Below are 24,867 nucleotides of genomic sequence, written 5' to 3' on the forward strand. Positions count from 1 at the left end.
GTCCAGAAGGCGAAAATGAATGAACATCATAATGTAGGAAAAGGGCCAAGCATTTTCCCCACGTGCCTACTTATGCAATCTGAAGGGGCATAAAATAATACGCGTGCACAGGTTAAGGCACCCCTGTGGATGGCTCACGCATGTACGTACGCGCGGTGACTTGGCAAATTTGCCTGCACACGGAAAGAAAAAAAACGCAACCTCGGTAGGTACATCTGTAGGTGCAGGTAGGCACATGTAGGTGCTGGTACGCGCATGTAGGCACGGGTAGGCCCAGGTATGTGCACATGGGGGCAGGTAGGCACATGTAGGCAGCTGCCCACGACCCTTTCGCGCGGAGCTTCCACCGGCACACGGTCATGGCACAGCGCGGCGCCCCCAAACCGGCGTGCATATCTGCCGCGTCTGTGCATGTCCGGCGTCCTCACGAGGCTGCCCACGTTGGCTTTCTTCCCCCGGGCGTTAAACTCACTTCCAGCTGGGTTGCGTTGCATTTGAACCGAGTTGGCGTTAAAGCTAACGTTAAAGCGAACGTTAAAGTTAAGTTGAATTTGCCTCCCCCACCCCCCTGTGTGTTTTTTTTTTTTTTTTTTTCCCAATCCGTACAGGTATATGGTTACGCTTGTGCACGCATACACTTCCTCCCCCCACGAGCATTTCAATTTTTTTTAAAAATTAAACTGCATAGTACAGTTAATGACCCCTCGTGTGAATATTAAAAGGAAATTTCCTTCCCATCCCTATCATTTTGTTTCCCTTTTATTTTCCCCTTTCTTCCTCCCTTTATTTTTTCCCCTTTTTTTCCATTTTCCACACAACTTCCACATTTTAAATCCTCACTTGGAACTTCCGAACGGGAAAAAACAAACACAGGAATTAGCAACTGTAACGACGAAGCAGATGGTAAAAAAATGACATAAAACGACAAACCCGTATGTGAGTCACTTCGCCAGTGTTGCTCACTTCCATTTATGCTTCCCCCATGCTTTGCCAAAGCTGCCTGCATCCTTCCTACATGCCCGCTGTTGCTTCCTTCCATATGAACGAAGGCGGCCAGCAGCTCCGTGGCCTACTTGATGAACGTCACCTATATATGTAGGCCCAGCTGCTTATGCGTATGGGGTACCCCTCCCTCCTGATGACCCCTCTTTGTTGTCACCCCCACGTGTAGAATTATTGTACATATATTAATTTCCCATCTACATACGCCTGTCCCCTTTCCTTGCATGTTACATTTGCCATTTAGTACTGCCCTCACCCGAACGGTGTTTCTTTCCTCCCCCCTGTTTATTTCTCGCGTTCGTCCGAGAGACACCCCTCTACGTTGCATCGCATGTCACATGAATATGTCTTCCCGCCATTCTTACTCCTCCGCGTGTGCACGAGTTAACACCCGCAACGGAACGCGCAGCATTACGTAGACATGTGTAACCGTTGCCGCCACGTTATGTTAGCATGTTTGTCACATTGTTACGGTGTTATGCTGCTACGCTGCTACATTGCTACGTTGCTTCTTTTTTTTTTTTTTTTCACCTTGCCGTTCATACGTTTCAGCTAGCCATTGTCTACGCCCGTCAGCGTTGCACTGGGCTGGAGGACAAAGAAATATTTTCCCCACACACACAAATGCAAACATAAGAATTGTGCTTGTTTTTTTTTTCCGCTTCACATTGTGTCTCCTTTACGAAGCATAACTGACGCGTCTGTTTTTTCTCACTTTGCTGTACTTCCCTACCGTTGCAACTTTTTTCACGTCAACGTATCTCGTAATGTGATAACTGCTGTGTTTGTTTATTTCCCCCTTTTATTTTTTTTTGCCTGCACGTTCAGGCAAAAGTGACCAAATATTTTTGCTCACCATTGTTTTTTTTTTTTTTTTTGTGCTGCTCCTTTGTGTTGCTTCCTTTTCTTATGGCATCTGCTCATTTGGTTCCCCTCTTTTGTTCCCCCCCCAACGCAGAGTAACAAAATGGCCGCCAAATCTCAAAAGAAAGTCTTAAAAAAGCAAAATAAAAGGAAAAAGAAGGACCCCTTAGCTCCAAAGAGAGCCTTGTCAGCCTACATGTTCTATGTCAAGGACAAGAGGCTCGAATTAATCAAAGAGAGACCAGAGCTCGCCAAAGATGTTGCGCAAGTGGGCAAGTTGGTTGGAGAGGCCTGGGGGCAGTTAAGCGCCGCCCAGAAGACTCCGTACGAAAAGAAGGCGCAGTTGGACAAAGTCAGGTACTCCAAGGAGATAGAGGAATACAGGAAGACAAAAAAGGAGTAGAAGCCGCCTGCCGGGGGCGCCTTACGTAATCATCCACGCGAAAACTCATCCACACATGTACCCACCCACACGCACATGCACCTGTTTTTACCCCGGCGCATACGTATGCAAAACGCGTACGCATGCCCCTGCACGAGGGGAAATTCTTTTTGCAGGCAGCGCGTGCATGCGAAGGGACAACTCTTTTTTTTATCATTCCTGCTACGTTGCAAGGAGGCAGCGCTGCAGTGTACTTTTCGCGTGTGCCTCTATGTGCATATGTACGGGCATATGTATGTATTATATATCTGCGCGCATGTAGCAGCTCCCCTGAGAACCGCCCAATGCACACATACACACACGCGAACAGCTCACGGGCTGGTATGTTTGTAACCCCCTCACGTACGTTCACTTGTGCGCGTGCCTCACTGCATATGTTTACGCTCGTAGTCCACGTATGTGTACACACATATGCATGACTATACTATATATGTCGACTGCTGCGTTTAGCAATTTTTTTTTTTTTCATAACTCACTATTGTAGAAATATTCGCAACTCTCTTTTTTTTTTTTTCTCTTACGAAGAATGAAAAAAAAAAAAAAGGCTAAGTCACTGGGGAGGTAGGCCACACACAAAAAAAAATTCTTAAAAAGGATCCATTATCGCGCATGTAACGCAAACATAGTCGAATTAGTTTCCATAAATTGTTCGATTTGCGCTCTTCACAATGGCAGATGGGTCAGTTGATCCATTTCGCGATGGCCCGCGGGCCGGAGAGTAATAGGCACATGCGCGTATTCCCATGTGGCGCAATAACACGCATATAAACTTTGCTGCTGTGCCGAGCTTGGCACTCGCCTAGGGGCTGACGAGGCAACGAAAAGGAGTAAAGAAGGAACGCGCAGAAAAATTATACACAAAAACCAAGCTGACAGCAAATTTTGGCACAAAATCGCCTGAACAGGACAGGTGAAAGCGGGCCATTTATCGAGCCAACAAGCTTTTTCTATAGATAAATTATGAACGAGTCATATATTTTTTTTTTTTTTTCATGATCAAAAAAGTGGCACTCACAATTCTGGCGATGCTCAAAAAAGAAGGAGAAAGGAACTGCATCTTACAGCACTCGCAAAAGGCATACCTTCGGGGGACAGTGTACGCGTACGCAGTAATTCGTTTAATAAATATGTGGCGTGCGCGCACCTAAGTCATACAGGAGCACATAACGGAAGAGTAAGCATATGCATTGGTTACGTTGGTATCCCAGTTTTTTTCGCCTGCCAAATGTGAAACCTTTTACTACGTTACAAAGGAGAGAAGGCAAAAAAAGGGGAATTCACGGGAATTCATTTTCGGTTAAAAGAGTTCGCAACGCGCTCCTTTCTGCGAAGTGGGTATGCACGTAAAAATGACAAAAAAGGGGGAAGAATCCTCGCGGAAAGTATCCTCCCTGAAAGCACCCATGCGATAATTTTTCCAGCATGGGAACAGCTTGGAGTGTGCGTCTCCCCCGCCACGAAATTGTAACCTCAGTCTGTTCACTAAACTGAGCAAACACGGAGGGTGATTTACACAGGGTGGGACAACAGAAGGGGGATCATTCCTATCAACCCCTAATAGGTATATTAATTTTTACTTTTTCTTATTTTTTTTAATTTTCCTCTCCATGTGGGTGCTTATGAACAACCTGTTTGTTTCGAAGGAGTGCACACTGGTGTTTACGCGGACATGGGGGAGACCATTCCCCTGTGTATTTAAAAATAACATCGTTCGCTGCCTCGCTAACTAAATTTGCCGCAGCACAGCTCATCCGTTCGCGCACAAGTTACAGTGGAGTTGTACGTGCACACCGGCATGAAGCTATTTACTTAAAAAAAAAAAAAAAAAAAAACATTTTTATGTGCTCCTCATGGTTGGGTAAAATCTGCGCGCTGTGTAATTCAAGAGAGGAGGGGTGCTCACCGTATGGACATGGGGCAAAATCATCCGTAAGTATTCTCACGCTGGGTGTCAATGCGCATATGCACGCAGGTAGATACACAGACACACGGGTGCCCCCCCTGAGCAAAGGGGTGTTCCCCCCATGTTGGCGTTCCTGGCACGTTTTTATTTTACATTATTTTTTCTGCGGCCGAGTTGCACATGGCGACAACGGAGTTTCGCAATCGTTAAAGATGATCACTGTGTTGGTTACTTCTTCTCTTTATTCAGCTGGGGGGGAAAAAAAAAATATATTTTACAAAAAAATATTTTATAAAAAAGATATTACCAAATAAAAGAGATGTATCAATCGGAGCATCGACGGATGGACATGCTCCAGCGCTGCGTCTTTAACGCCACCAAAAGTTATTTTACCATGTCGTTCACGCGGTAGTACATGAAGATGGCGCCCGGTTTGAGGAAGAGGTCGTAGGAGGAGTACGCGGCCTCCACGGCTAGGAAGGCCAGCAGGGCTCTTCGGATAACAGGCAGGCACACCGTTCCACAGGCGTACGACATTTTTGCAGAGTTCCGATGGGGGGGGAGGAAGTGTATTTGCTTATGAGGATGGAAGGACTGCCTCCTCGTTTGGTAAGAATAACCCTTTGCCGCAAAAAAAAAGGATAAGCACTCGTTACGCTCGTGGACGATGTGTGTGTGTGTGTGGCACTGGAGTAGCTGCTTCCTTCAATTTGAGTTCCTTTGGAGCGACGGGCATGTAACATGAAGCGTAGGAACAACTCAGTTGGGTGGAGTTCCTCCAATGAGTGGCTTATTCGGGGGTTGGTCGAGCGGGCGACGGCCTCACTGGCTCATTGGCCGATTCACAGGTCCTTCCTTATGGCGCGCGCGTGCGAAAGTTGTTGCCGCGTTGGTGGGGGAAATTGGCCATTTGGGGGAGTCGCAAATCGGATGATATGTCAACTTGTGCTCTTCCCTTTGCGCAGTTTTAACGTAGCGTAGCGTAGCATCGCTTAATTTAACATAATATAATATAACTTAATTTAATTTGATTTAATTTTTTTTTTTTTTTTTCTTCACCCACGCGGCGCCATTTTCCCGCTTTCCTCTTGCCGCTCACCGCTCACCGCTCAACAGCAGTGCCGCTTTTTTTTTTAACTACACATGGTTCCCACGGGGATAATTGGGCCTCCCAAAAAGGGTAAAAAAAAAGGGGAGCTGCAGAAATGGGTCTTGACCGCATGGTGCATCTCCACTTTGGAAAAAAAAAACCAAACAGAGCAGCAGCAATTTATGCAGAGGGTACTTGCCCCCCTCAGAATTGCTAAGCGAGTCAATTATGGAAGGGGAGGGGGAGTATCCGTTTGGCGCAGCATATCCGTGGGATGAAAATGGACTGCCCGCTTGGCAGGTTGCCAGACAGAAGAGAAGGAGCGCCCAGCATTCCCCCCCGCATTGTGCCACTCGGTGTGGAAACGTGAAAGAACTTTTGGGATGCCACTCTCGCGGCAGGAAGGATGAAAATGCAGACAGGTGTGTCCCATTTGGATGGGGAAATTTCTCCTCCGTCCATGGAGACACGTAACTCGAAAAGTGGTTCATAGAAAGGGCCGCTGAGGATGGGGTGCCCCCAAGTGCATACCGTTTTGTAAAAAAAAATTGGGGGGAGGAGGGAGGTATATTCACCCCCTGTTTGGTTAAACTGGCGTTAAAGTGGGAAAAGAAAAGAAAAAAAAAAATACATAAATACATAAAACTGACCGGGGGATCCCCACCCCGGGGAGTACGTCTGACGGATGCACATCCCCATGTGCCAAACACATGTATGCACGTGCATCGGCAAAGCTGTCTGCCCAGCTGCGCGGTGTGAAAAGTTGCATGCTCGGCGTCCCTGCGCGCGAGTGTGCGCGCACTTCCCCTGTGCAGGGGTTGCGAAATTGTTCTGCGCCGGGGTGGTCCGCCCATGCGGCTAGCGCGGTCACTGCTGGGAGCACCAACTGGCAAAAGAAAAAAAAAAAAAAAAAAGACGCAAAAGAATGTTGCAAAGGAATGACCGACGAATAGGCCAAACAGACGAACGAGGCCAACTTGGTGGACAACGCACAGACGCATTCTCCGATCGCGCATCGCCATTGCACAACTGCTCAGCCCAGGAGTGGTACAGCAGAAACGCGAAAAAAAAGAAACGAACTGGTGCGCTTAGGAAGTGGAATAAGCGAAATACTCTGCGTAGGTTGAATAAGCGAAGGAAAAAAAAAAAAAAAAAAAAAAAAAAAGTTGCCCACGTCTGTGTGCACACTCGTGTAGAGAAAAGAGGCAGCCACGATTGGTCTGGAAGTGACGAAACGGAAAATTAAGCGAGTGAACACCTCAATGCATGTACGTGCCTACGGATGTTCACACTCGAAGAAGTGTTCACCTCTGCACAGACGCAACCAGCGGTTCAGTTCGACTGACCGGTAGAGGTCCCTTCCTCATAAACGCCTGACCTGCCGCATACGCATCTTGCAAATAGGCTAAGCGGGAAGAAGCAGGCATGTGTGCACGTACACACGAGGATACATAAACACTCATACATTCACCTGCAACCACCCAATATAACACACCCACGTCTGTAAGACCTCCCCCACTCGCCGCATTTCGTAAAACCATTGCCCACAATGCTGAAGTACGTGCTACTCCTGTGCGCGACCCTCGCGTACGTCCCCGTGGAAATAGAAAGTAAGCCGCAGAATGGAGCGAGAGACGGCATAATATGAGCAGCTATACAGATAGCAACGCCTCAACATACATACCCTAAACAATGAACCCTAAACCTAAAGCCTAAATCATACACTTTAAACATAAACCATCAACCCTAACCCTAAACCACCAACCCTAACCCTAAACCACCAACCCTAACCCTAAACCACCAACCCTAACCCTAAACCATCAACCCTAACCCTAAATCATTAACCCTAAACCCTAACCGCCTATCCGCCTACCCGCCAAACCCCTTTTCAGGCAGATTCTTCGAAAATATGATCACGCCCAAGTTGCATGTCGGGCGGCACCCAATAAAGAAAAATTTAAAAAAGGGGAAGGAAAACATAAGTAAGTTGCCCCGACGAGGAATCGAAGTGGGCGGAGAGAGAGAAGCCCCCAAAGCGCTCCCTACTAATCGCGTCTCTCAGTGCGCTGCTTACCACTGAGTGGTATTCCACCTGACGCATTCCCACCTGCACATGTGCAGGTCTGGACAAGCTCGAAAAGAATATCATGAAAAATGTGGACTCCATCAACGTAATGTTCGACCCCAAGGATAAAAAATTCGTCCCGTCCAAGTCGAAGAAGGCCCACATAGTTGGTTCGTTCGAGGGGAGCCCAGCGTCGCCCGCTAGGAGCGTGACGAGCGTGGTCCTATCATAGTGCATAGCATGGCGAACGACCTGCAGATGCGCACTTCCAACCCTTCGGGGGGATCTCCTCGGGGATGTGATAGCGCCACGTTAACTCTCTCTCCCTCTCCCCCCCTTTTTTTTTTTTTTCCGCCGCTCCCCCTCGCAGGAGGCTTCAGCCAGAACACGTCCGACCCGTCAGGTACGCAGGAGGGGCAGTCCCCCGGGCAGCAAAATGGTGCCGCAAAACGGGGGAAGCAGCCAAGTGCGAACCGTACAGAGCATGTTCCTCCCCTTCCATTTGAAGCAACCCCTTTGAATTAGCACCCCCAATTGTGTCCCATCCATCCCTCCAACACCCTCTTCACACCTTCCCACTCCGTGCACGCAAACCACCACAGATGTCGAAAGGAGCAAATACGAGAAGGGTAACTCGCCGCGGGAAAGACAAAACAGCAGAGCGGAAAGGAACGCCGAGTTCGCTCCCCTCTGCAGCGCCACCACCCAAAGATGAACGTGTAACCGCTGCTAAAACCACCGCTACCTCTCCTACCCCTCCCGTGACAGCCCTCCGCTTTCTCGAAAAAATGAACAACGAGATGATCGTGTACTCCACCAAAATTACTCGAGAGCTTGATAGCCAAGAGTACAAGACGCTCAGCAACTTCAAGCGCGCCTCCGCCCTACTGAAGGAGAGCCTGGCCACCATGCACTCCCTCGACGTCATTAAGAATGACAAGACTGTGGATTTTACCAGTGAGTTGAACGTTCCTATGAAGGGGGGGCAATCAAGAAGCATTCCATCTATCGGGCAGTCCTACACCCCCCTAATTTGAGCACTCCTAAACCTGAACCCTAACCCTAAATCTGAACCCTAAACCTAACCTGTCACCGCATTAACCCCCTTGTAGAATACAACCTGGAGTGGTACGCCAAGGCATCCCTCAAGGAGAAATACGAAACTGAGAAGTGTAAGATGATAAGGGAGGAAAGAGAAAGGATCAACGGATTGGTGGCACAACGTAGCCTCTTCAAGTGGGGCGAGTCGCTCCTTTACGCGGAGAAGTGGTGCCTAACGAGTCTCTTTGCTTCGCCTATCCCCCCTGCAGACATCCACAGGCTCATGAACAAGATGTTTAAGACGGCGGGCAAGAAGAAAAAAAACGTTCAGAAGAAGAAAATAGGTACGTCCCTGATGAGCGGCTGCCTCGAATCGCGGCTCCTGCTCGGTGCACCGCCTAATCATCTAATCACCTATTCGCTCGCCCCCCCCCCCCCCGCAGATGAGAACATCGAGCAGCTGGAAAACGACCTGCTGATGCAGCGATTCGTGAGCGAGAACATTAACGGTACGAGAGAGGGGCGCCCCAGCTTGTGTTACGTGCCTCCCTTTAGATGTGTAGGAGAGGCGCACAAATGATTGTAGGCACGACGGCATGCACATCTGCGCGCAGTCGTGGAGCTGCTCCACCGCCGATGTGTTCTACCCTCCTTCACTTCACCCCCCCCGCAGTGAGCAAACTGCTGAAGGAGCACGAAGGGAAGTCCCCGAATTACATTTCCCCTATGCACTCGGATGTCTGTGGGCAGTTGGGTTAGTCACGAAGGGAGCGACCGACTGCTCTCACCTGGAGGTGCAGCCTCAACGTGGTGCCAACGCAGTTGTGCTGACACCCCCTCTCCTCCCCCTCTTTAGGAAGTACCTTCCTCAGCTTCATGTTTGAGAAGCTATATAAGAGTGCCATGAGCCACGACCTCCCCCATTTCAAGCAGTACCTGCCTCGCCTCAAGCAGAGGATTCACCAGATGATCCACAAGGGTATCCTCTACGTCTCCCCCACGTTTAGCTGAGTAGACGTGTGGGGGGGAGACCGCACGAGGGGGTGCGAAGGGGACGTTCCCCCATCGATGGCACAACACGGTGATGTCTTTTTCTCCCCCATCGATTGCACAACATAGTGATGCCTTTTTTTTACCCCACCACAGGCACGCTCATACTGCTGGAGAAGGGCCTCGACGACGCCCTGCACACCTTCAAGCTCAAGGTGGCGGAGCTCATGCAGAAAAGTAAGGCGGCAGGGGGGAGGCAGAGAGGCAGCGAGGGGAGAGCTGCTAACATGCGCCCCTGCAAATTTGCAGATTCGCCGCCACACTGATGAGCAGACTGCCCAGCGGAGAGCTCCCCCATGGAGGCCCACCCCCATGGTGTCACCTCCCTATACCCCTTTCCCCCCCCTCAGAATTCGGGTTCGTGGACATGTGCTCAAACAAGTGCATCGCCGAGACGGTCAACGCCAGCTACGACTTGGAGGAGTACCAAAATGAGTTCAAGCCGACGAACACCTCCCAGAGGCGAGCCGACAGTAAGGAGGGTGCAAGGGCAGCGAGGAGGGGGACCCCCCCCGTTGGCCCCGCGCCTGTTGGAAGTGCCCCATGGCGACCACTCATTGTGGACGCTTCGCCTCTCCACCGCTTTACCGCTTCACCGCTTCACCGCTCCCCCCCCACAGTGGTGAAGATGCTCATGTACTACTACCGGGACAAGCTGAATAACATCGAGACGACGGCGGACTTCGTGCTGATCATGCTGCTTTACCTGAATTCGGCCACCGAGCACACGGAGAAGGGCTTCATCGACGTGAGCTCCATCAGCACCAGCGACAAATTCAACCTCCTCAACACGACCATTGACAAGCGCAAGAAGGTCAGCCATCTATCCGTTAAGCGGCGTGGAAGCGGAGCGGAAGCGCGTTGAGCGGCGTTAAGCTGCGTCGAAGTGCTAATCGGCCACACCGCCATACCGCTAACCCTGTAGGTGAAGAAGAACAAGCGGAAGAGCTTCCTGAAGATCGCCCCCTTCAACTTCTTCCGGGAAGAGCCGGACGAGAGATACGGAAACGAGTCCATTTTCGCCATCGACGATATCATAAAAACGTGCTTGCTGGCGAAGAAGTCCCAGAATTTCAGCTCGCTCTACGAGACGACGAAGGAAGTGTGGAACAGCATCCAGAGCATCTACTCCGCGTCCTACGGATTCGTTGCTGGGAAGAAGCTAAAGACAAAGAGCTTCATCGCCTCCAGAATTAGGAACGTGGGCTTCGTCTTCAACTGGTTTAACTACAATGCCAAGGCCTCGCCCCACGTGAACTTCCTCGTGCACAACTTCTCGCCCCTCCTCTCAGTGAGCCTGCAGCTGAGTAAGTACAGCGGCGCGAGCGGAGTGAGCGGCGTCAGCGAAGCGAGCAGAGCGAGCGGCCTCAGCGGTGTGTCAGCGGCGTCAGTGTAGTGAGCGTGCGGGGGATACACTCGGCTGGGAGAGGCCCCCGAATGGGCTGTCCCCCCTCCACCGCTACCCCCGCTAACCACTCCACCGCTCAACCCCCCCGCAGCCTTCTTCATCAGCACCATGATCGAGCAGTACGAGGCGAGCTTCCTGAGCAACTTCTCCTCCACGCTGAAGAAGATATTCACGCTGGGGGCGAGCTCGGCGCACCCCAGGAACTACGCAGATCTGGTGAGCTTCTCCGAAACGGACTACCTCCTGAGGCATTCGAAGGCAGACAAGGCGCAGCGGATAATCACGCAGACGGTGAAGATGCTCAAAAAGAAGTTCCTGTCGCTGCCCTACACCCCCACGCTCCTGGCCCAGTACATCTCCCTCTTCCTCTCCCTGTGGGTCTTCGAAAATGAGAGGAACATAAGCTTAGAGAACCCCAACGTCACTCGGTTTAAGAAGCTCTTCTTCCTCTCCTACTTTGTGCACAGTAAGTTGGAGGCGATTAGGGGTGGTGAAAGAGAGGCGGTGAAAGAGAGGCGGTGAAAGAGAGGCGGTGAAAGAGAGGCGGTGAAAGAGGGGCGGTGAAAGAGGGGCGGTGAAAGAGAAGCCCTGCGAGGTGGTGAGAGGTCACTTCTTATTGGCTTCGCCGTGGCTGCCCGCCTGAACCGCTCTCGTCAACGCTTTTGCGCCCCCCCGCAGACTCCGGCCCAGCCGAAAAGGCAGTCGAAATTATCTACGACAGGTGCAGAGGCAAAACGGACAAGATAGTCCTGGGGTGCATACACGACTATGGGGGAGCCAAGCAAAAGAAGCTCCTCGGAATTATTAACAAACAGTGCAAGCCCACGAAGATCCCCATCCGAAAGAGGAGCATCCGAAAGGTTATTAAAACCCTCATGTCGTCGTTGACCGACCCAGTGGACATTCTGAAGATTGCCGTGGACACTGCCACTCGATGCGACCACTTCAGCCGCAGTGCCTCCATGGACAATAACAAGAAGAGCAGAAATAAAATTAACTACGACCTGTTTGTGAAATCTGAGCTCTCCTTCCGTTACATCTGCGCCGACGTCACGAGTAAGTTGGGCGCCCACCCCATGAGCGGCTCACGTACTTCTAAGAAAGCGGCCCACGTGCTTCTAAGAAAGCGGCCCACGTGGTTTTCCCCAAACCGATCGCGCGCTTCTAACAAACCGCTTCCCCCCCGCAGAGAAAGTGGTGAAGAAGATCATCCGGGACGTCTCTCGGCTGAAGAACATGAGCGAAGCCCAGGAGCTAATCGACCAGTCGCTCAACAGCGTGCAGTACCTGAAGATAAGGAACTACCGAGACAAGGAGAGCAGCACGAGCATCTTCTGCCCCTTCATGGAGGCCAACGACAAGCACATCCGCGACTTGGAGCGAAAGCAAATTTCAATCTTCGTTCACAGTAAGCGGGACGAGCGGCGCGAGCGCAGGCCAGCGGCGTGAGCGGCGGTCAGGCTGGCCTATTAGACTAACCGCCACCCCTCAGACTAACCGCCACCCATCAGACTAACCGCTACCCATCAGACTAACCTCTACCCATCACCGCTCCCCCCCCGCAGAGAATGTGGGCATCCTGAACCTGCTCAAGGGGAAGGTCGCCAACGTTTTTAAGAAGTCGATCAACATCCGGGAAGGTAGCACCTCGACGCCTGCATGCGAAGTGTGGACCTGCGTGTGTCTCTCTCCCCGGTGCAGAAGCACATCCTTCCTCACCCCCCCTCAACGCAGGCATCAAAACGGACAGCCCCATTTCGATCAAAGTTGGAAGTAATCTTTCCGGAGAGGGAGAAGGGGCGATCGCCCTGTGGAGTTGTGTGTGCGCAGGGCCGTAGCATTTTAACACTTTAACACTTCAATGTTTTTTTTTTTTTTTTTTCTTCTTTCCTTCAGTGCGAAAGTTCAACGGGTTTCTCTTCACTGGAGGTAACGTCGGAGAGGGCAGGCCGGTCGACCGTGTGCTACGGGGGGTCCTGCAGGGATTCCATCATCGATCTGTCCATCTGTCGAGCTATCGAGCCATCGCTTTGCCACATTACCGGTTCACCGCCTCACCACCTCACCGCTTAACCGCAGGATACCAGCTAAACATGGACAGCTTTGAACGTACGGACAGGAGGGCCCTGATCGGAGATGCTCCCACATGGACGAGTGCCCCGCGGGGGAAAGCAGCCGTTGTGTTAATTTCACTTCGGGGGGATGCAAACTTTGTGTGAATTCCCCTGCACATGTTCATACGTTCATTCATCCATTCATTCGTTTTTTCTTTTTTTTTTTTTTCTTTTCTTTCCATCTGTCCGCTCCCCCCCCTTGACAGAAGAGAACACACTGCACATTGGCCTGTCAAAGTCAAGTACGTTTCGCACCCCTGTGGAAGACCACCTCACGAGCACCCCCACTGGGATATAAAGAGGCATCCACATGCGGGTGGGCACCTGCTCATTTATGTGTATGCTGATGTGTGTATCTTTCTTTTCCTCCTCCTCAGGGAAGGTCTACGACGGGCGACAGTTCGTCGACGAGTTGGAGATCCTCAAGGCAGATGGTAGGGAAGCGTTTCATGAGGAGTCACTCGAAGGGGGTGGCTGGTCCACCGCGCGTAGCTTCATCCACCTGTTTGCAGATTCATCCACTTACGTGCAGCTTCACCCACCTGCTTGCTGCTTCACCCCCCCTGCAGGCGTCAAGCGGATCGAAATGAAGGGAATCGACGAGGACAACGAGAGTAACTACGCGAATATGAGAAGGAGCGCCGACACTGCCTTTAATCGCTTCTCCTTTTCCATCTGTCTGTCTGCCTGTCTGTCTTTCTGCCCTTTTTGGCTCTCCCTACACTCTCCCCTCCCCTCCTCTCTTTGTAGGGTTTTACGTCCTGCAGGATAAAACCAAAGTTCCTGAGTTTGAATACGCCATCCTTTACCCAAGCGGTGAGACTTAATCTGTGAAAGGGGGGGGGGCAGCCTCTTTGATGTGCTCTCCCCCTCCCAGCGATGAATGAGCAACAGGAAACGTATTCCCACATGTTTGCTTTGCACTTGTGGGGTTCTTTTCCCCTCCCGTATGACCCTCCCATATGGCGCTTTCTTTTTTTTCCCCCCAGCGGACATCATCATTTTTGACGGCAACAACTACGTCTCGTCCTCCGCCCTTCGGGACATGGGCCTGGAATATGAAAGTAGGGCGCTGCGCGGAGAAGCGGCTTACTGCATGGAGGTGGTGCTTCCCCCGTTTGATACCTTCCCCGTTTGCTTTCCTTCCCCATTTGCTTCCCCCCCGCAGGAATCGTCTGGGCCGGAAACACCGTGGGCTGGGTGGCCGAGTTCGCCCTGGGGACCATATCAGAAAATCCACGTAACTTTCAAAAAAAAAAAAAAAATAAAATAAAATAAATAAATAAATATTTCCACAGTGGGGACGGCCAATATGTGTACACCAACATGTGCGCAGCGGCACCTTCAAGGGAAACCACCTGGTGATGTTCACTTTGGCACATTTTTTTTTCTTTTTTTTTTTTTCTTTTTTTCCCTCTGCGCAGTCCCCATTTTCGACGGCCACGCGTGGGTGCTGCTGGACAAGTTGAGCGTCAAGAGCATTTTAGGTGAGGAGAGGCTCAACCATGCCGCTCAACCATGCCGCTCTACGATGCCGCACAACCATACCGCGCCCACCCCCGCAGGCGAGTTCCTACCCCGGGACGTGCGCGGCAGCCTGCTCGCGAGCACCGTCAACTTCATCATCCTCAACAAGGAAGGCCGCCAAATCCTGAAGAACACCACCCGTAGGAAGCGAGGATAGAAGCGCGAGTGGAAGCGCAATTGGAGTGGGGCCTCTCCCCATGGGGCCCTGCTCACGAGAGCTCACACCTACTCACCCCTACTCATGAGAGCGAACTCGACTGCAACTATCCCAAACGTGTGTCCCTTACACAACTGTCCCCCCTCGCAGCGGTCGTGAGCCTCAAGCACGCCACCTTCACCCTGAGCGGAATATTAAACTTTGTCATCCGGGCGGAAAAGGGAAAGGGGAACGAAATCATCGTGCACACGAGGATACCCTAAGGGAGGGAAGAGGACCCCCAACCGATCAGCCGATCAGCCGACCGATCAGCAGACCAACTAACCGTGGAAGATGCACACGTGGAGGTCGGGGCCAAGGGCGGAACGGACCACCTCAAGTCGAGGGAACAGAAGTTGCGGTGAAGCACTCAGGGGGGTTCCCCCCCCACCGCAGTTGGCACTTCCAATAAATGTTTCTTCCCCGGCAGCTGCACCTGTTCTTGAGGGTGCACATGCTGCCCTCGCGTAAGTGGGTGGCGTCTATCCGAGGAGTGTTGCCATTTGGCTATCTCGTTTTTCGTTTTTCAGTTTTTTTGTTTTTTTTTGTTTTTTAATTTTTAGTTTTTTCCCCCGTCGCCGCATCCCTTTGCAACTGTGTTGTTGCGTTTGTTGCTGCGCTTTTCCTTTTCTTTTCCTTTTTTTTTTTCTTTTTTTTTTCTTTTTTTTGCGCCTTCGCGTACCTGCGTTCCCGTTAAAGTCCACCCTTTTTTTCAACTGGCACTTTTTTTTTTATAAACAGCCACGCCGTGGGGTCATTTCCTTTTGCTCTACGTCTGCGTCTGCGTCCTCCCCTGCTGAGGGGCAACACAGGGACGAGCGCGAAGTCTCGCGAATGGCAATTGGCGAAGAGGAGAAGTAGCCTCCTCAGTGAAGTCGTGAAATCAATTGGGTCATTCCATCCGTGTGGGTGGGTAGCGTAGGTGAGTAAAGTGCGGGTTTCCCCTTAACAGGTACCTCCCCATCCACGTGTAGGCAGATCGTTACACGTACATTTGTGTATTTACCTGTCTGCAAGTGGCATCACGAACGTACCTGCGTGGTTGCTCTTCCTCCGCGCATTTCCCATTGTGCCAATAGCGTGATGTTTTTTTTTTTTTTTTTTCCCTCCTGTGTGCATATATTTACCCAGTTGTATATCTTTTTTTTTTTTTTTTTTTATTTTTTTTTTTTTTTTTTTTTTTTCCGAACTGGGAATAACACTTCCATTTTGTTCATCTGTGTGGTGAGTCCATTGCGGACGTTCTGTTTTGTTTTTTTGTCTTGTGCTGCGCGGTTGCCTGGCGCACGCGAAGGGAAGGGGGAAAAAAAGGAAAATTGGAAAATTGGAAAGTGAAAAAGTGAAACAGCGGAAAAGTTGTAACCAACTCGCCTTCCGCGCATGCGCCTTTTTCGTTGTCCTGTCGTAGGGGTGTTCTGCCCGATGCGTAAGCAGAAATAGAGCGTTTTATTTTATTGTTTTTTTTTTTTTTTTTATTTTATTTTTTTTTTTTTCCACGTTTAACCACACCTTGGGAACTCCCCCCTGGTGTGCACGTGGCTGCCTCGTCTGCCCCTGTCACTCCATTTCGCAGTTCGATCGTAGCGCCGCCTACACCAGCGCCGCTTCCGTCACCACCGCTGAATCCGCTGAATCTGCTGCCCCAGATGAGCGCGAAGCCGCCCCCAGCGTTTCTCAAGAAGGGGGGGCCGCCTCTCCCCAAATCGGTGAAGCCCTTTGGCAAACCCCCCGTCAAACCGCCCTTCCTGCTGAAGCACAAGGGGAAGCCCCCAGGTACCCGCGAGTGGAGCGTCCCTGCGTGTGTAGGACACACCTTAGCGGGACCATGCCAATCTCGCTTCCCACTCACTTCCTAACATCGCTTCCCCCCCGCAGCGGCGCTCCTGAAGGGAAAGTCCGAGGAGACAGTCGACAGTGCCCCGAGTGGACGGAGTAGCCTAAGTGAACAGAATGCACCGGGCGGTGAGGACCCCCCGAAAGAGAACGCACTGGAGATAAGGAGCAAAGCAATCAAGCCGAAAATAAAAGTCCCCGAACTGAAGTTTAAGTGGAAGGAGGGGAAGGCAAAGGTGAAGCCTCCCCCCAAGGTTACCCCGCTGGGGGGGAAAGCGGCTGCACTGAGCGACGCTCAATCGGAGGAAGACTCCCCTCTGAGTGAGGCCCACTTGGTGAAGCCAGCCAAGCCAATGATGAAGCCATCCAAGCTGATGATGAAGCCGTCCAAGCCGATGATGAAGCCGGCCAAGACGATGGTGAAGCCATCCCAGCCGATCAAATCTGGCGCGCTAGAATTCGTTAAGGCACCCAAAGGGGTGAAGCCCAAAGTGAGCCTCTCAGATTTGAAGCTCAAAGGATTAGGCGAGAAGGGTAAAGCGGAAAAGGGGGAGACTGGAAGGAGCTCCATCCCTGTGGGGTTGGCTTCCCAATCAGGGGTAGAAGCAACGGGGGTGGAAGAAGCGGAGCAGACAGAGATAGGCAAAGGCGAACCGAATGATAGTGGCTCCCTCGGGGGAAGAGACGAAACGGGAAGAATCAAAAGGGTGATGCACATGAGCAAGTACATTGACAGTGGCAACGTTGTTAATCAGTTGAGAGGCCAAGGTGGGAATGCAACGCAGGTAGTGAAGGTCAAAGGCGGGGGGGGACCCACTGGTTCATCCCCCGGGGATGCTGGGAAAGGGAAGCTCCCCCCACCTTCCTTTGCAAAGTACAAGGAAAAGAAATCCAATTCGATTGCAAAAGAAGAGAACGAAGAGGTGGTGCAGAAGTGCAGCGCGTCCTTCTCGGGTGAAGTGACCAAAGGGGGAGGACGCACGCTCAAGGGGTTGCCTGCAAAGGGGTTACCTCTAAAAGGGTTGCCTTTAAAAGAATCGCCGTCAAAGGGATCCCCCCCAAAGGGGTTACCTCTAAAAGGGTTGCCTTTAAAAGGATCACCCCCAAACGGGCCACCCCCCAGCAGCACCGCGAACGCCCCCAAGGAGGGGGAACCAAACAAACCAGCAGACACACACGAGCGTACGCACGAGCGCACAGATGGCCCCCGCGTGATGGTTGGCGTGTCCGACGCAGCCGGCAAACAAACGGTGGGCCCCCTGTCGACGTCCAGAACAAGCACACTCATGCAGGACACCCATTATCTAAATGCCTTTTCCAGGCTAGACGGGAACTACGTGGGCAAGGTCACCGGGCCGGCATCACCGATTGATTGCAGCGATAAGAAGCCCCAACGTCGTGGGGGGCAGAAGGACTTGGAGCAGATGACACCGAGAGGAGGGAGGCCACCTAGTGTGTACCCCCCCTCAGCAGCGGTTGGAGAGTACCCCCACGGTGGAAACTTCCTTCCTTTCTTTAACTATAACAGTGAGGTATTTCGAGGAGGGATGGGGACTGGCTGCCCTATGTTCTTCCCTCCTGGGTGGTACTACCTCCCCATGGGCACACATGGCGACTCCGGTTGGGTGGGCCCAGCAGAAGTGGCAGCAGGTCAAGTGGACGCAGATCGGCTCACCACCTATGGGGAACAAACGGGGAGAGCAAATGAAAGGGGGAAGAAGAAGAGAGGCAGTCGAGCAGGTAACCCAACAGTGGGAGGGGGAAGAAGGCAAAGCGATACGCTTATCGCTGCTGGGCACTTGAAGCCGCTGCAGTTTAGGGAGGGAGTCGAATGGAGCAGCGAGGAGGAGAAGTACCTCAACGCAGATGTAACTATGGAGGAGGAGCGTCGAGAGAGGAAGAAGAAGGAGAGGAGGGGAAGGGGCAGGGGGGTCGGCGGCTCCATTGGGGATTCCAAGTGGTACGAAATTGAGCGTCGCCTGAACAACTGCCGGGGGGTCATCCAGGAGAGCGAGGCGGAAGGCGAAGCGGAAGACGAAGCGGAATATGAAGCAGGAGCGGGGCAGGAAGACGAGGCGAACCCTAGCTACTACACAGACTGCAGCGAGGCCGCGGACAGCTGCGGTGAGGACACGAAGTACGTCGACGGGGTGCGCAGCGAGGGCCACTACGAGGGGGATACCGACTGTGGGGAGGAAGCGGGTGGGAAGAGGAGCCTCACAAAAAACGGTCAGCGGAGGGATGACCAGCGGAGGAACGGCCGGAGGAGGACCCCCCTGGAGGAAAGCCACCCCTTTGACGACGACAGCATTTATAAGAATTACAAAGTAGGGTACCTGCGGGAGGGGCGGAAGTGGGCAAACGAGGGTCTGCGCCGGGGGGGTGGGGAGGCCCCCTTTAAGAAGACCCCCCATGAAGAGGTCCCCCGTGAGACCCCCCTTAAGAAAACGCACAGAGAACGCCTGAACCGCATCGCCCACCTGTTCCTCCCAAAAAATAAAAAGCACGAAAATGCATTTGACCTCTCCTTGAGCTTCTCCCAAATATCCGAAGGAGACAAAGACGACATAATTCGGATGCTTTTTGCATGCAGAGATTTGGAGAGGCTAATAGAAGAGCAGCACTGCGTTTTGGATATGCTGGAAAATGACTTACGAGAGGTGAATGCCTCGTTGAAAATGCCACCCTCGTGGAGTAACTTCAACCATTTTGAGGTACTCCAGGAGAGCATCCTCCAGTCGGAAGGCGGTCAAGGTGTACCACTAAATAACACTCCTTTTTTTATTAAGGGGAAAGTGGCCTTGATTCCCAAAAATTTGGACTCCTTCTTCGACAAGGCGGCGGTGGCGGCGACGAAGGCGAACGCGGCGAAAGCGGCGAACGCAGCCAACGCGGCCAATGTGGCGGGCGCCCCCCCTTCCGGTGCCTACTCGCAGCCCGAGGGCCCCCCCTCCAACAGCAAGTACATGCCCAAGTTCGCCAAGGCCAAGGTGAAGCCGAAGGTGTCGCTGCTGCTGAAGAGGGGCGCGTGAGGCGCGCGGCTGGTTGGCAGCGTTGTGCAGCGCGCTCAACTGTTTTTGCGGGGCGGAAAGAAATTGGCCCCGCCAGTTCGTTCGTTTGTTACATTCATGTTCGTTCGTTTGCTACTTTCATGTTTGTCTTTCGCTTTATTGTTGCTGGTCCCGCTTGGGGCCGAACGGGGGAGTCCACTCAGCCCCTGGAAAAAAAAGAAAAAAAAAAAAAAAAAAAAAAGAACTCCAAATGTTCAAAACGGTAAAAGGAAGTGAAGCACCCGAATGTGTGCAGCGGGGTGGTAAGACAGTTTCTCCATTTGGGAGAAGAGGGGGAGGGGGCACATGGGTATGCCTTCTCGAGGGGGCAGAAGTGTACCATCTCGTGAAGGCGGAGGGGTACCTTCAGGAGGGAGCTCTCCCAAGTGATCTACCCTGTGTAGGTGCAGACGGGCTTGCTACTATACTTCGACGGGACCACCTCTTCGCTCCTCATCCGGGGGGCCACTTCATCTGCCGCTTGGCCAGGATGTGCAGGTGCAGGTAGTACACGGACTGGCAGGCCTCGGGCCCGTTGTTGACGACCAGGCGGAAGTCGCCCAGGTTGTTTTTCTTCACAATTTCGGAGACCTTCCAGGGGGGTAGGCGGTGCGTCGGTAGGTGTGGGTAATAGGTGGGCAATAAGTGGGAGGGGAGGCCACACAGGGAGGCCACACAGAGGGGTTATACAGAGGGACCTCGTGGGTGGCTGCGCGCTGCCTTACCGCCCACATCATGTGGCCCAGGATCTCCTTGTGCCTCTCCTCCGCCTTGCTGAGCCTCGTCAGCCCATCTCTCATTTTGGGGATCACGAGGATGTGCACGGGTGCCTGCGGGTTGATGTCGTTAAAGGCGAGGACCTGCGGGGGGGAAGCGGTGGAGGGGGAGGATCGGCGAAGCAGCGATGATGGGGACGTCGCTTCTGCGTCTGCTGTGCAAGGCGGGGGTGGGGGAGGGTACCTTGTCGTCTTCGTACACGAGGTCAACCTTCACTTCCTTCCTCGCGATTTTTCCTGCAGGGAAGGTGGGTCAATTGACGCGACTTGGTCGTTCAGTTGACGCGGCGTGGTGGCTCAGATGACGCGGCTTGGTCGTTCAGTTCACCCGCGTGGTGGCTGCGCATTCCCGTCGCCCCCGCCGACTTACCAAAAATTGAGTCTCCGTTTTCGTCCTTCCCCGCGGCCGCAAGGGCTTTCTCTTCCTCGTCCGCCATTTTGCCCAGTCGTCTGTTTATGGCTCGTCTGCAGGGGGGCACGCGTGAGGAGCGCCACATGTGAGGGGTGCCACATGTGAAGTGTGCCGTTTGTGAGGGTCCTATTGCGTCAGACGGTGCTGACGTGAGACGCGGAGTGGTGCTGCCGACAGGGGAGCCCCCCATCAGTGGCAAGTCCCCCGCTTTGTAATGCAGTCACAGAGGGGGGCCAGTGGCACGTTGAGCCGGCTTGGCCTCTCTCATGGCGGGCCTTACGTGAGGTACTTGTTGCTGTAGGCTATCTTGGTGAAACAGTTAAAGGCGAAATTTCGAAAGCCACATCTGATGGCTCCACCGGAGGGGTTCATAAAGAGCAGGGGAACTGCGCGGGGTGGGCAGAGGAAAGGGGATGTGATAAACGGCAGAGGAAACGGGATGGGTTCCCCGGCTTAGGTTTCCGGCTGGCCTCCCCCTCTCTCCAGCTCGCAGCAAAACGAAAAGGGGGTCCTTACTGAGGCATGAAAGCAGCGGCGGGAAGTACATGTAGCTGCGGGGGGTGGTGTGCGCTGGGGGGTGCTACGCGTTTGGGAGGGTGCTACTCTTTTGCGGGGTACTACACCTTTGGGGGATCACTGCCTGTCAGTTGCTGGGCAGTCACTACATTGGGAGCTTCTCCTCACCCTTGCGCAGTTGCGAAGTTGTGCATTTTATTTTTTTTATTTTTATTTATTTTTTTCTTTTTTACCATTTCATTTGCGGCTCTTCTTTGTTGCTCCTCGGAGGATTTCCCCCACCGGGTAGAGCACCGCATGAGCGCACCGCGTGAGAGCACTCGTGAGCGCCTCGCGCGGGGAGAGGGTCGCTCGAAGGACTCCCCACTGGGTGCCACTGCTCTACGTTAGCAAATACAGGGGGGGGGGGGGGGGGAAGCCACTCCTCATCGAAACACACTAGTGGTTACCCCTCTTCTTTTGCCCATCAACTCACCTGCTCGTTTTTTTCCCCGTTGTGGGTGCGACCGGAAGGACAGCGGGGGAGTTGGCTTAACGTTGGGGGTGGTGTTCACTGCACGGAGGGTGGCGCGATCGCCCCCCTTTCGATGGCAACATTAACGAAGCGAACTTTTCGATGACAAGACTAACCGCTTAACCGTTTCCTCTTTTGCCGCTCCCTTTTCCCCAAATGGCAGCAGCGACGGGAAGGGCGGCCGAGCAGGCGAGTCGGACGCCACGCCTGAAGCGCGCCCTCTGTGTTAAGTACTTAACCTTTTTAAGCCACATAAAAAGAATTAACGTGAAGAGGCCCTGGAACAGGCACTACTGCTGCGTATTTCGGACGGAAGGACCAGAGGTGGTAACCATGAGGGGGTTGATAGGAAGCATTGTAGCTCCCCATAGAGGGAGGCACCCCCGAAATAAAGACTCGCTACTCTCTACGCTGCTAAGCCATATGCTCTCCAAGCCAGTGAGAATCGCCTCCTTGGATTTGGATGGCACGTTGATCAACCCCACAGGAGAGAAGCACCCCAACAGTATCCTAATAAACTCGGAAGCAATGCAAAGCATCATCGCCATAACAAAAATGCGTCAGTATCAGGTGGTTATTTTTTCCAATCAGACGAGTGTCTCTTCCCCTGTGTGTGACGCTGCTCATGTGGAGCGGAACAAGCTGCCGCCCCTCTTCACTAAGGTGCGTCGGTTAACAGACGCGCTCAGGTACTTTTACGCGCTTTGTGGGGGGCACATAGGGGGGAGGAACAAATTGGGGAGGAAGGATAAACTGGGGAGGCGGCTGCATGCAGGTGGGAACCCTCCGATCGAGAGACCACATGGGAGGGCCCCCCCCCGTGACACCCCAAATGGCACTACCCACAGAAGCAACTGCGGCGTGAGCGCCTTCTTTGCCGTGGGAAAAGGAAACATAGAAGCGTTAGACCCCTATCCGAAGCCCAGCGAGGGGCAGTACTGCCTGTTCATCTGCCTGGAGGGGATCAAATATGCCCTCATGCTAATGAGTTATTTTGCAAAAGAGAGCAGGACCCTCCTCGAGGGGGAACTAATCATGCAGAAGGGGAAACCTTTGGGGGAGTTCCTCCGCCTCGTGGTCGACATGTGCGAAATTCCCTTTTTGCACACCCTGGTGAAGCGGCTCCGGAGGGGTCCATTTCACCTGAACAAGGTCAGGCTGCTTGTGCTGGATGTGTACCTAAACGCCCTGTTGCGGAAAATGGAGTTCTACGTTCGCTTTGGAAGGGAGCACCCGGGGTATGCGGCGCACGTGCAGTTCTTTTTGAGCGACGCGGGTTGGGGTGGCTCTCTTGGCGGTGCTGGCGAAGGTGGCCATGCTGACCGCTCTGACCTCGCTGGGGTGCCGCCCCCACCGGAGCTGCTGCGCGACGAGCTCTTTCTGGCGCACCTCGTCCGCTGCCTGGCGTGCAAAAACGAAGTGATGAAGCGGCTTGCGACCACCTTCTCCAGGGCGCTCTTCAATTCAGAGCAGAGCTTCTACGCAGGGGACAACGTCGGCCGGGACTTTGACCATTCGGACGTGGATTTGCAGGTAGGGTCCAGCGGCGCCATAAGCAGTTGGCATTTGGCAGTTGGAGGTTGGAGGTTGGGAAGTTTGGCACGCGTCAGCAGTTTGAGTAGCTTCCTCGCTTCTTCACCTTCTAACCTTTTCACCCTCTCGCTTTATCGCCCACACCCGTGCAGCCACACGTACACTTATATGTGCTCCCATGCATGCACCCATGCGCGTCCCCTTCTCCCCCCCTTCATCTGCCCTCTTAGTTTGCCGCGCGCGCTGGGATGAGACTCCTGGATGATGGCCAGGTGCGCCAGTTGGGTGACCCCCAAAAGGGAAGCGAATGGTTGGGACGTTTCCGCTTCCCTTCCGCGTGCACGTCCAATTGCACGTCCAATTGCACGTCCAATTGCACATCTGATTGCACATCTGATTGCACATCTGATTGCACATCTGATTGCACATCTGATTGCACATCCGATTGTTAATTTTTTTTTTTTTTTTTTTTTTTTTTTTTTTGTAATGCACCAAACTTCACCTTGTGGAAAAAGCAGTTTCACCTGCAACGCTGAACCGGTGGCTTTATCCCCGGCGGAGAAAGGCACCTGTTCCACGTATGCGTAGCGGACACGGGGTGCATACCTCCCCCAACAGTGTTGAGGGGGGAAGGCGGCTTGCCAAAAGGAAGACGGGTGCTTCCCCTTTGGCGCAGAGGAACGGAATGCCCTTCGAGTTGGTGTCACTCTACTGTAAAAGAGTGTGGCTTGCTGTCCTGGTGACTCCTCCCCTTTGCCGCTTCCCCCCTTTGCCGCTTCCCCCCTTTGCCGCTTCCCCCCTTTGCCGCTTCTCCCCCACCGTGCATGCGCCCTCGACACGTGGGACCCAGCTGAGCATCCCACATCTGCATGCATATGAGAGTAACAACTTGGGAGAGCCCCGTAAAGAAACGAAGTAGCGAGATAGCCAGAGGGCACGACTTCCCACCTGCATGCATACACCCTTGCGGAGTTACAAACGTACCTGGTGGAGAGCACCACGTGGGTGTCGATTACACGTGTACGCTCCGGTTGCAGTGGCTCTCTCTTCGGGAGGTGATCGATATGGAGGTCCGTCGGCACTTATGAAGGGAAGAAGCAAACGAGGGGTGAAGCCCCATTCTGCTCAACCGGTTAGCCAATCCGACGGGCTACCCACCTGCACAGCTGATTCCATTTCGTTGGAGAGGTATCTCAAGTGCACTCTCCTTGCGAAAAAAAAAAAAATAAATATCCGTTTGAGTAACTAGCAACTTGCGTGAGCTTTCCCTTTTCGACGCTGGAGGGGGGAGAGGTACCGAGGAGCAAACCTCCCTGCATGTGTGCGCTCCGACTGGACCTTTGCCCGCACGAGGTCCCACGCCTCCTTTTAATTTTCCCCAAACGGGAAATGGTTCTGGCCCTCGTGCGGGTGCTTCGCAGGGGGCCATCCCATGGATGCCAGTTGTGCATGCGAATGTAAGTGAAAATGAAAATGCAAATGTAAGTGAAAATGTAAATGAAAATGCAAATGCAAATATAAATGCATATGT

At 52.9% G+C, this 24,867-nt stretch overlaps 5 protein-coding genes across 5 annotated transcripts, besides 7 other annotated features; 3 read left to right on the forward strand and 2 right to left on the reverse strand.

The window, feature by feature from the left end:
* The first annotated feature begins 273 nt into the window (after positions 1–273).
* Positions 274–294: a microsatellite.
* A 210-nt stretch (positions 295–504) lies between these two features.
* PVX_089520 (high mobility group protein, putative) lies at positions 505–2,836 on the forward strand. The gene is made up of 2 exons (XM_001614943.1): positions 505–903; positions 1,961–2,836. The coding sequence occupies exons 1-2, from the start codon at positions 697–699 to the stop codon at positions 2,267–2,269; spliced, it is 516 nt and encodes a 171-aa protein (XP_001614993.1). The 5' UTR covers positions 505–696; the 3' UTR covers positions 2,270–2,836.
* Positions 1,839–1,865: a microsatellite.
* A 1,249-nt stretch (positions 2,837–4,085) lies between the features above and the next one.
* Positions 4,086–4,158: a microsatellite.
* Positions 4,159–4,439: 281 nt separating this feature from the next.
* On the reverse strand, positions 4,440–4,748 carry PVX_089525 (hypothetical protein, conserved; the record flags this gene model as incomplete). The annotated part of the gene is made up of 2 exons (XM_001614944.1): positions 4,440–4,460; positions 4,605–4,748. The coding sequence occupies 2 exons, from the start codon at positions 4,746–4,748 to the stop codon at positions 4,440–4,442; spliced, it is 165 nt and encodes a 54-aa protein (XP_001614994.1).
* A 1,803-nt stretch (positions 4,749–6,551) lies between these two features.
* Positions 6,552–6,640: a microsatellite.
* Positions 6,641–6,850: 210 nt separating this feature from the next.
* PVX_089530 (hypothetical protein, conserved) lies at positions 6,851–14,926 on the forward strand (the record flags this gene model as incomplete). The annotated part of the gene is made up of 31 exons (XM_001614945.1): positions 6,851–6,911; positions 7,194–7,283; positions 7,423–7,536; positions 7,737–7,769; positions 7,969–7,995; positions 8,135–8,323; positions 8,479–8,538; positions 8,677–8,751; positions 8,851–8,916; positions 9,081–9,161; positions 9,264–9,386; positions 9,554–9,634; positions 9,808–9,930; positions 10,078–10,271; positions 10,383–10,764; positions 10,957–11,331; positions 11,544–11,921; positions 12,055–12,273; positions 12,431–12,505; positions 12,600–12,638; positions 12,762–12,794; positions 12,945–12,974; positions 13,186–13,221; positions 13,357–13,413; positions 13,549–13,593; positions 13,730–13,795; positions 13,969–14,043; positions 14,148–14,219; positions 14,404–14,466; positions 14,545–14,646; positions 14,814–14,926. 31 exons carry the CDS (start codon positions 6,851–6,853, stop codon positions 14,924–14,926), a joined length of 3,477 nt encoding a protein of 1,158 aa, XP_001614995.1.
* Positions 7,852–7,899: a microsatellite.
* Positions 12,617–12,678: a microsatellite.
* A 1,422-nt stretch (positions 14,927–16,348) lies between the features above and the next one.
* On the forward strand, positions 16,349–19,567 carry PVX_089535 (hypothetical protein, conserved; the record flags this gene model as incomplete). The annotated part of the gene is made up of 2 exons (XM_001614946.1): positions 16,349–16,475; positions 16,578–19,567. The coding sequence occupies 2 exons, from the start codon at positions 16,349–16,351 to the stop codon at positions 19,565–19,567; spliced, it is 3,117 nt and encodes a 1,038-aa protein (XP_001614996.1).
* Positions 16,487–16,525: a microsatellite.
* Positions 19,568–20,020: 453 nt separating the features above from the next.
* Positions 20,021–21,481, reverse strand: PVX_089540 (protein kinase C inhibitor, putative). Its single transcript, XM_001614947.1, has 6 exons — positions 21,290–21,481; positions 21,054–21,159; positions 20,732–20,826; positions 20,546–20,598; positions 20,311–20,445; positions 20,021–20,176 (listed from the first exon to the last, which is right to left on the reverse strand). Exons 1-6 carry the CDS (start codon positions 21,318–21,320, stop codon positions 20,039–20,041), a joined length of 558 nt encoding a protein of 185 aa, XP_001614997.1. The 5' UTR covers positions 21,321–21,481; the 3' UTR covers positions 20,021–20,038.
* Between the last annotated feature and the right edge of the window lie 3,386 nt (positions 21,482–24,867).

This window comes from Plasmodium vivax, chromosome 5, assembly GCF_000002415.2.
Source record: "Plasmodium vivax chromosome 5, whole genome shotgun sequence".
NCBI lineage: Eukaryota > Apicomplexa > Aconoidasida > Haemosporida > Plasmodiidae > Plasmodium > Plasmodium vivax.

Coding starts and splice junctions, on each gene's coding strand:
- PVX_089520 (XM_001614943.1), top strand. CDS start 697: ATGACCCCTCGTGTGAATATTAAAAGGAAATTTCCTTCCCATCCCTAT. Junction 904..1,960: donor CTGTAACGACGAAGCAGATG/GTAAAAAAATGA, acceptor CCCCCAACGCAG/AGTAACAAAATGGCCGCCAA.
- PVX_089540 (XM_001614947.1), bottom strand. CDS start 21,320: ATGTACTTCCCGCCGCTGCTTTCATGCCTCA. Junction 20,446..20,545: donor TCGTGTACGAAGACGACAAG/GTACCCTCCCCC, acceptor TCCCCCCCGCAG/GTCCTCGCCTTTAACGACAT. Junction 20,177..20,310: donor TGGGCCACATGATGTGGGCG/GTAAGGCAGCGC, acceptor CCCCCCTGGAAG/GTCTCCGAAATTGTGAAGAA.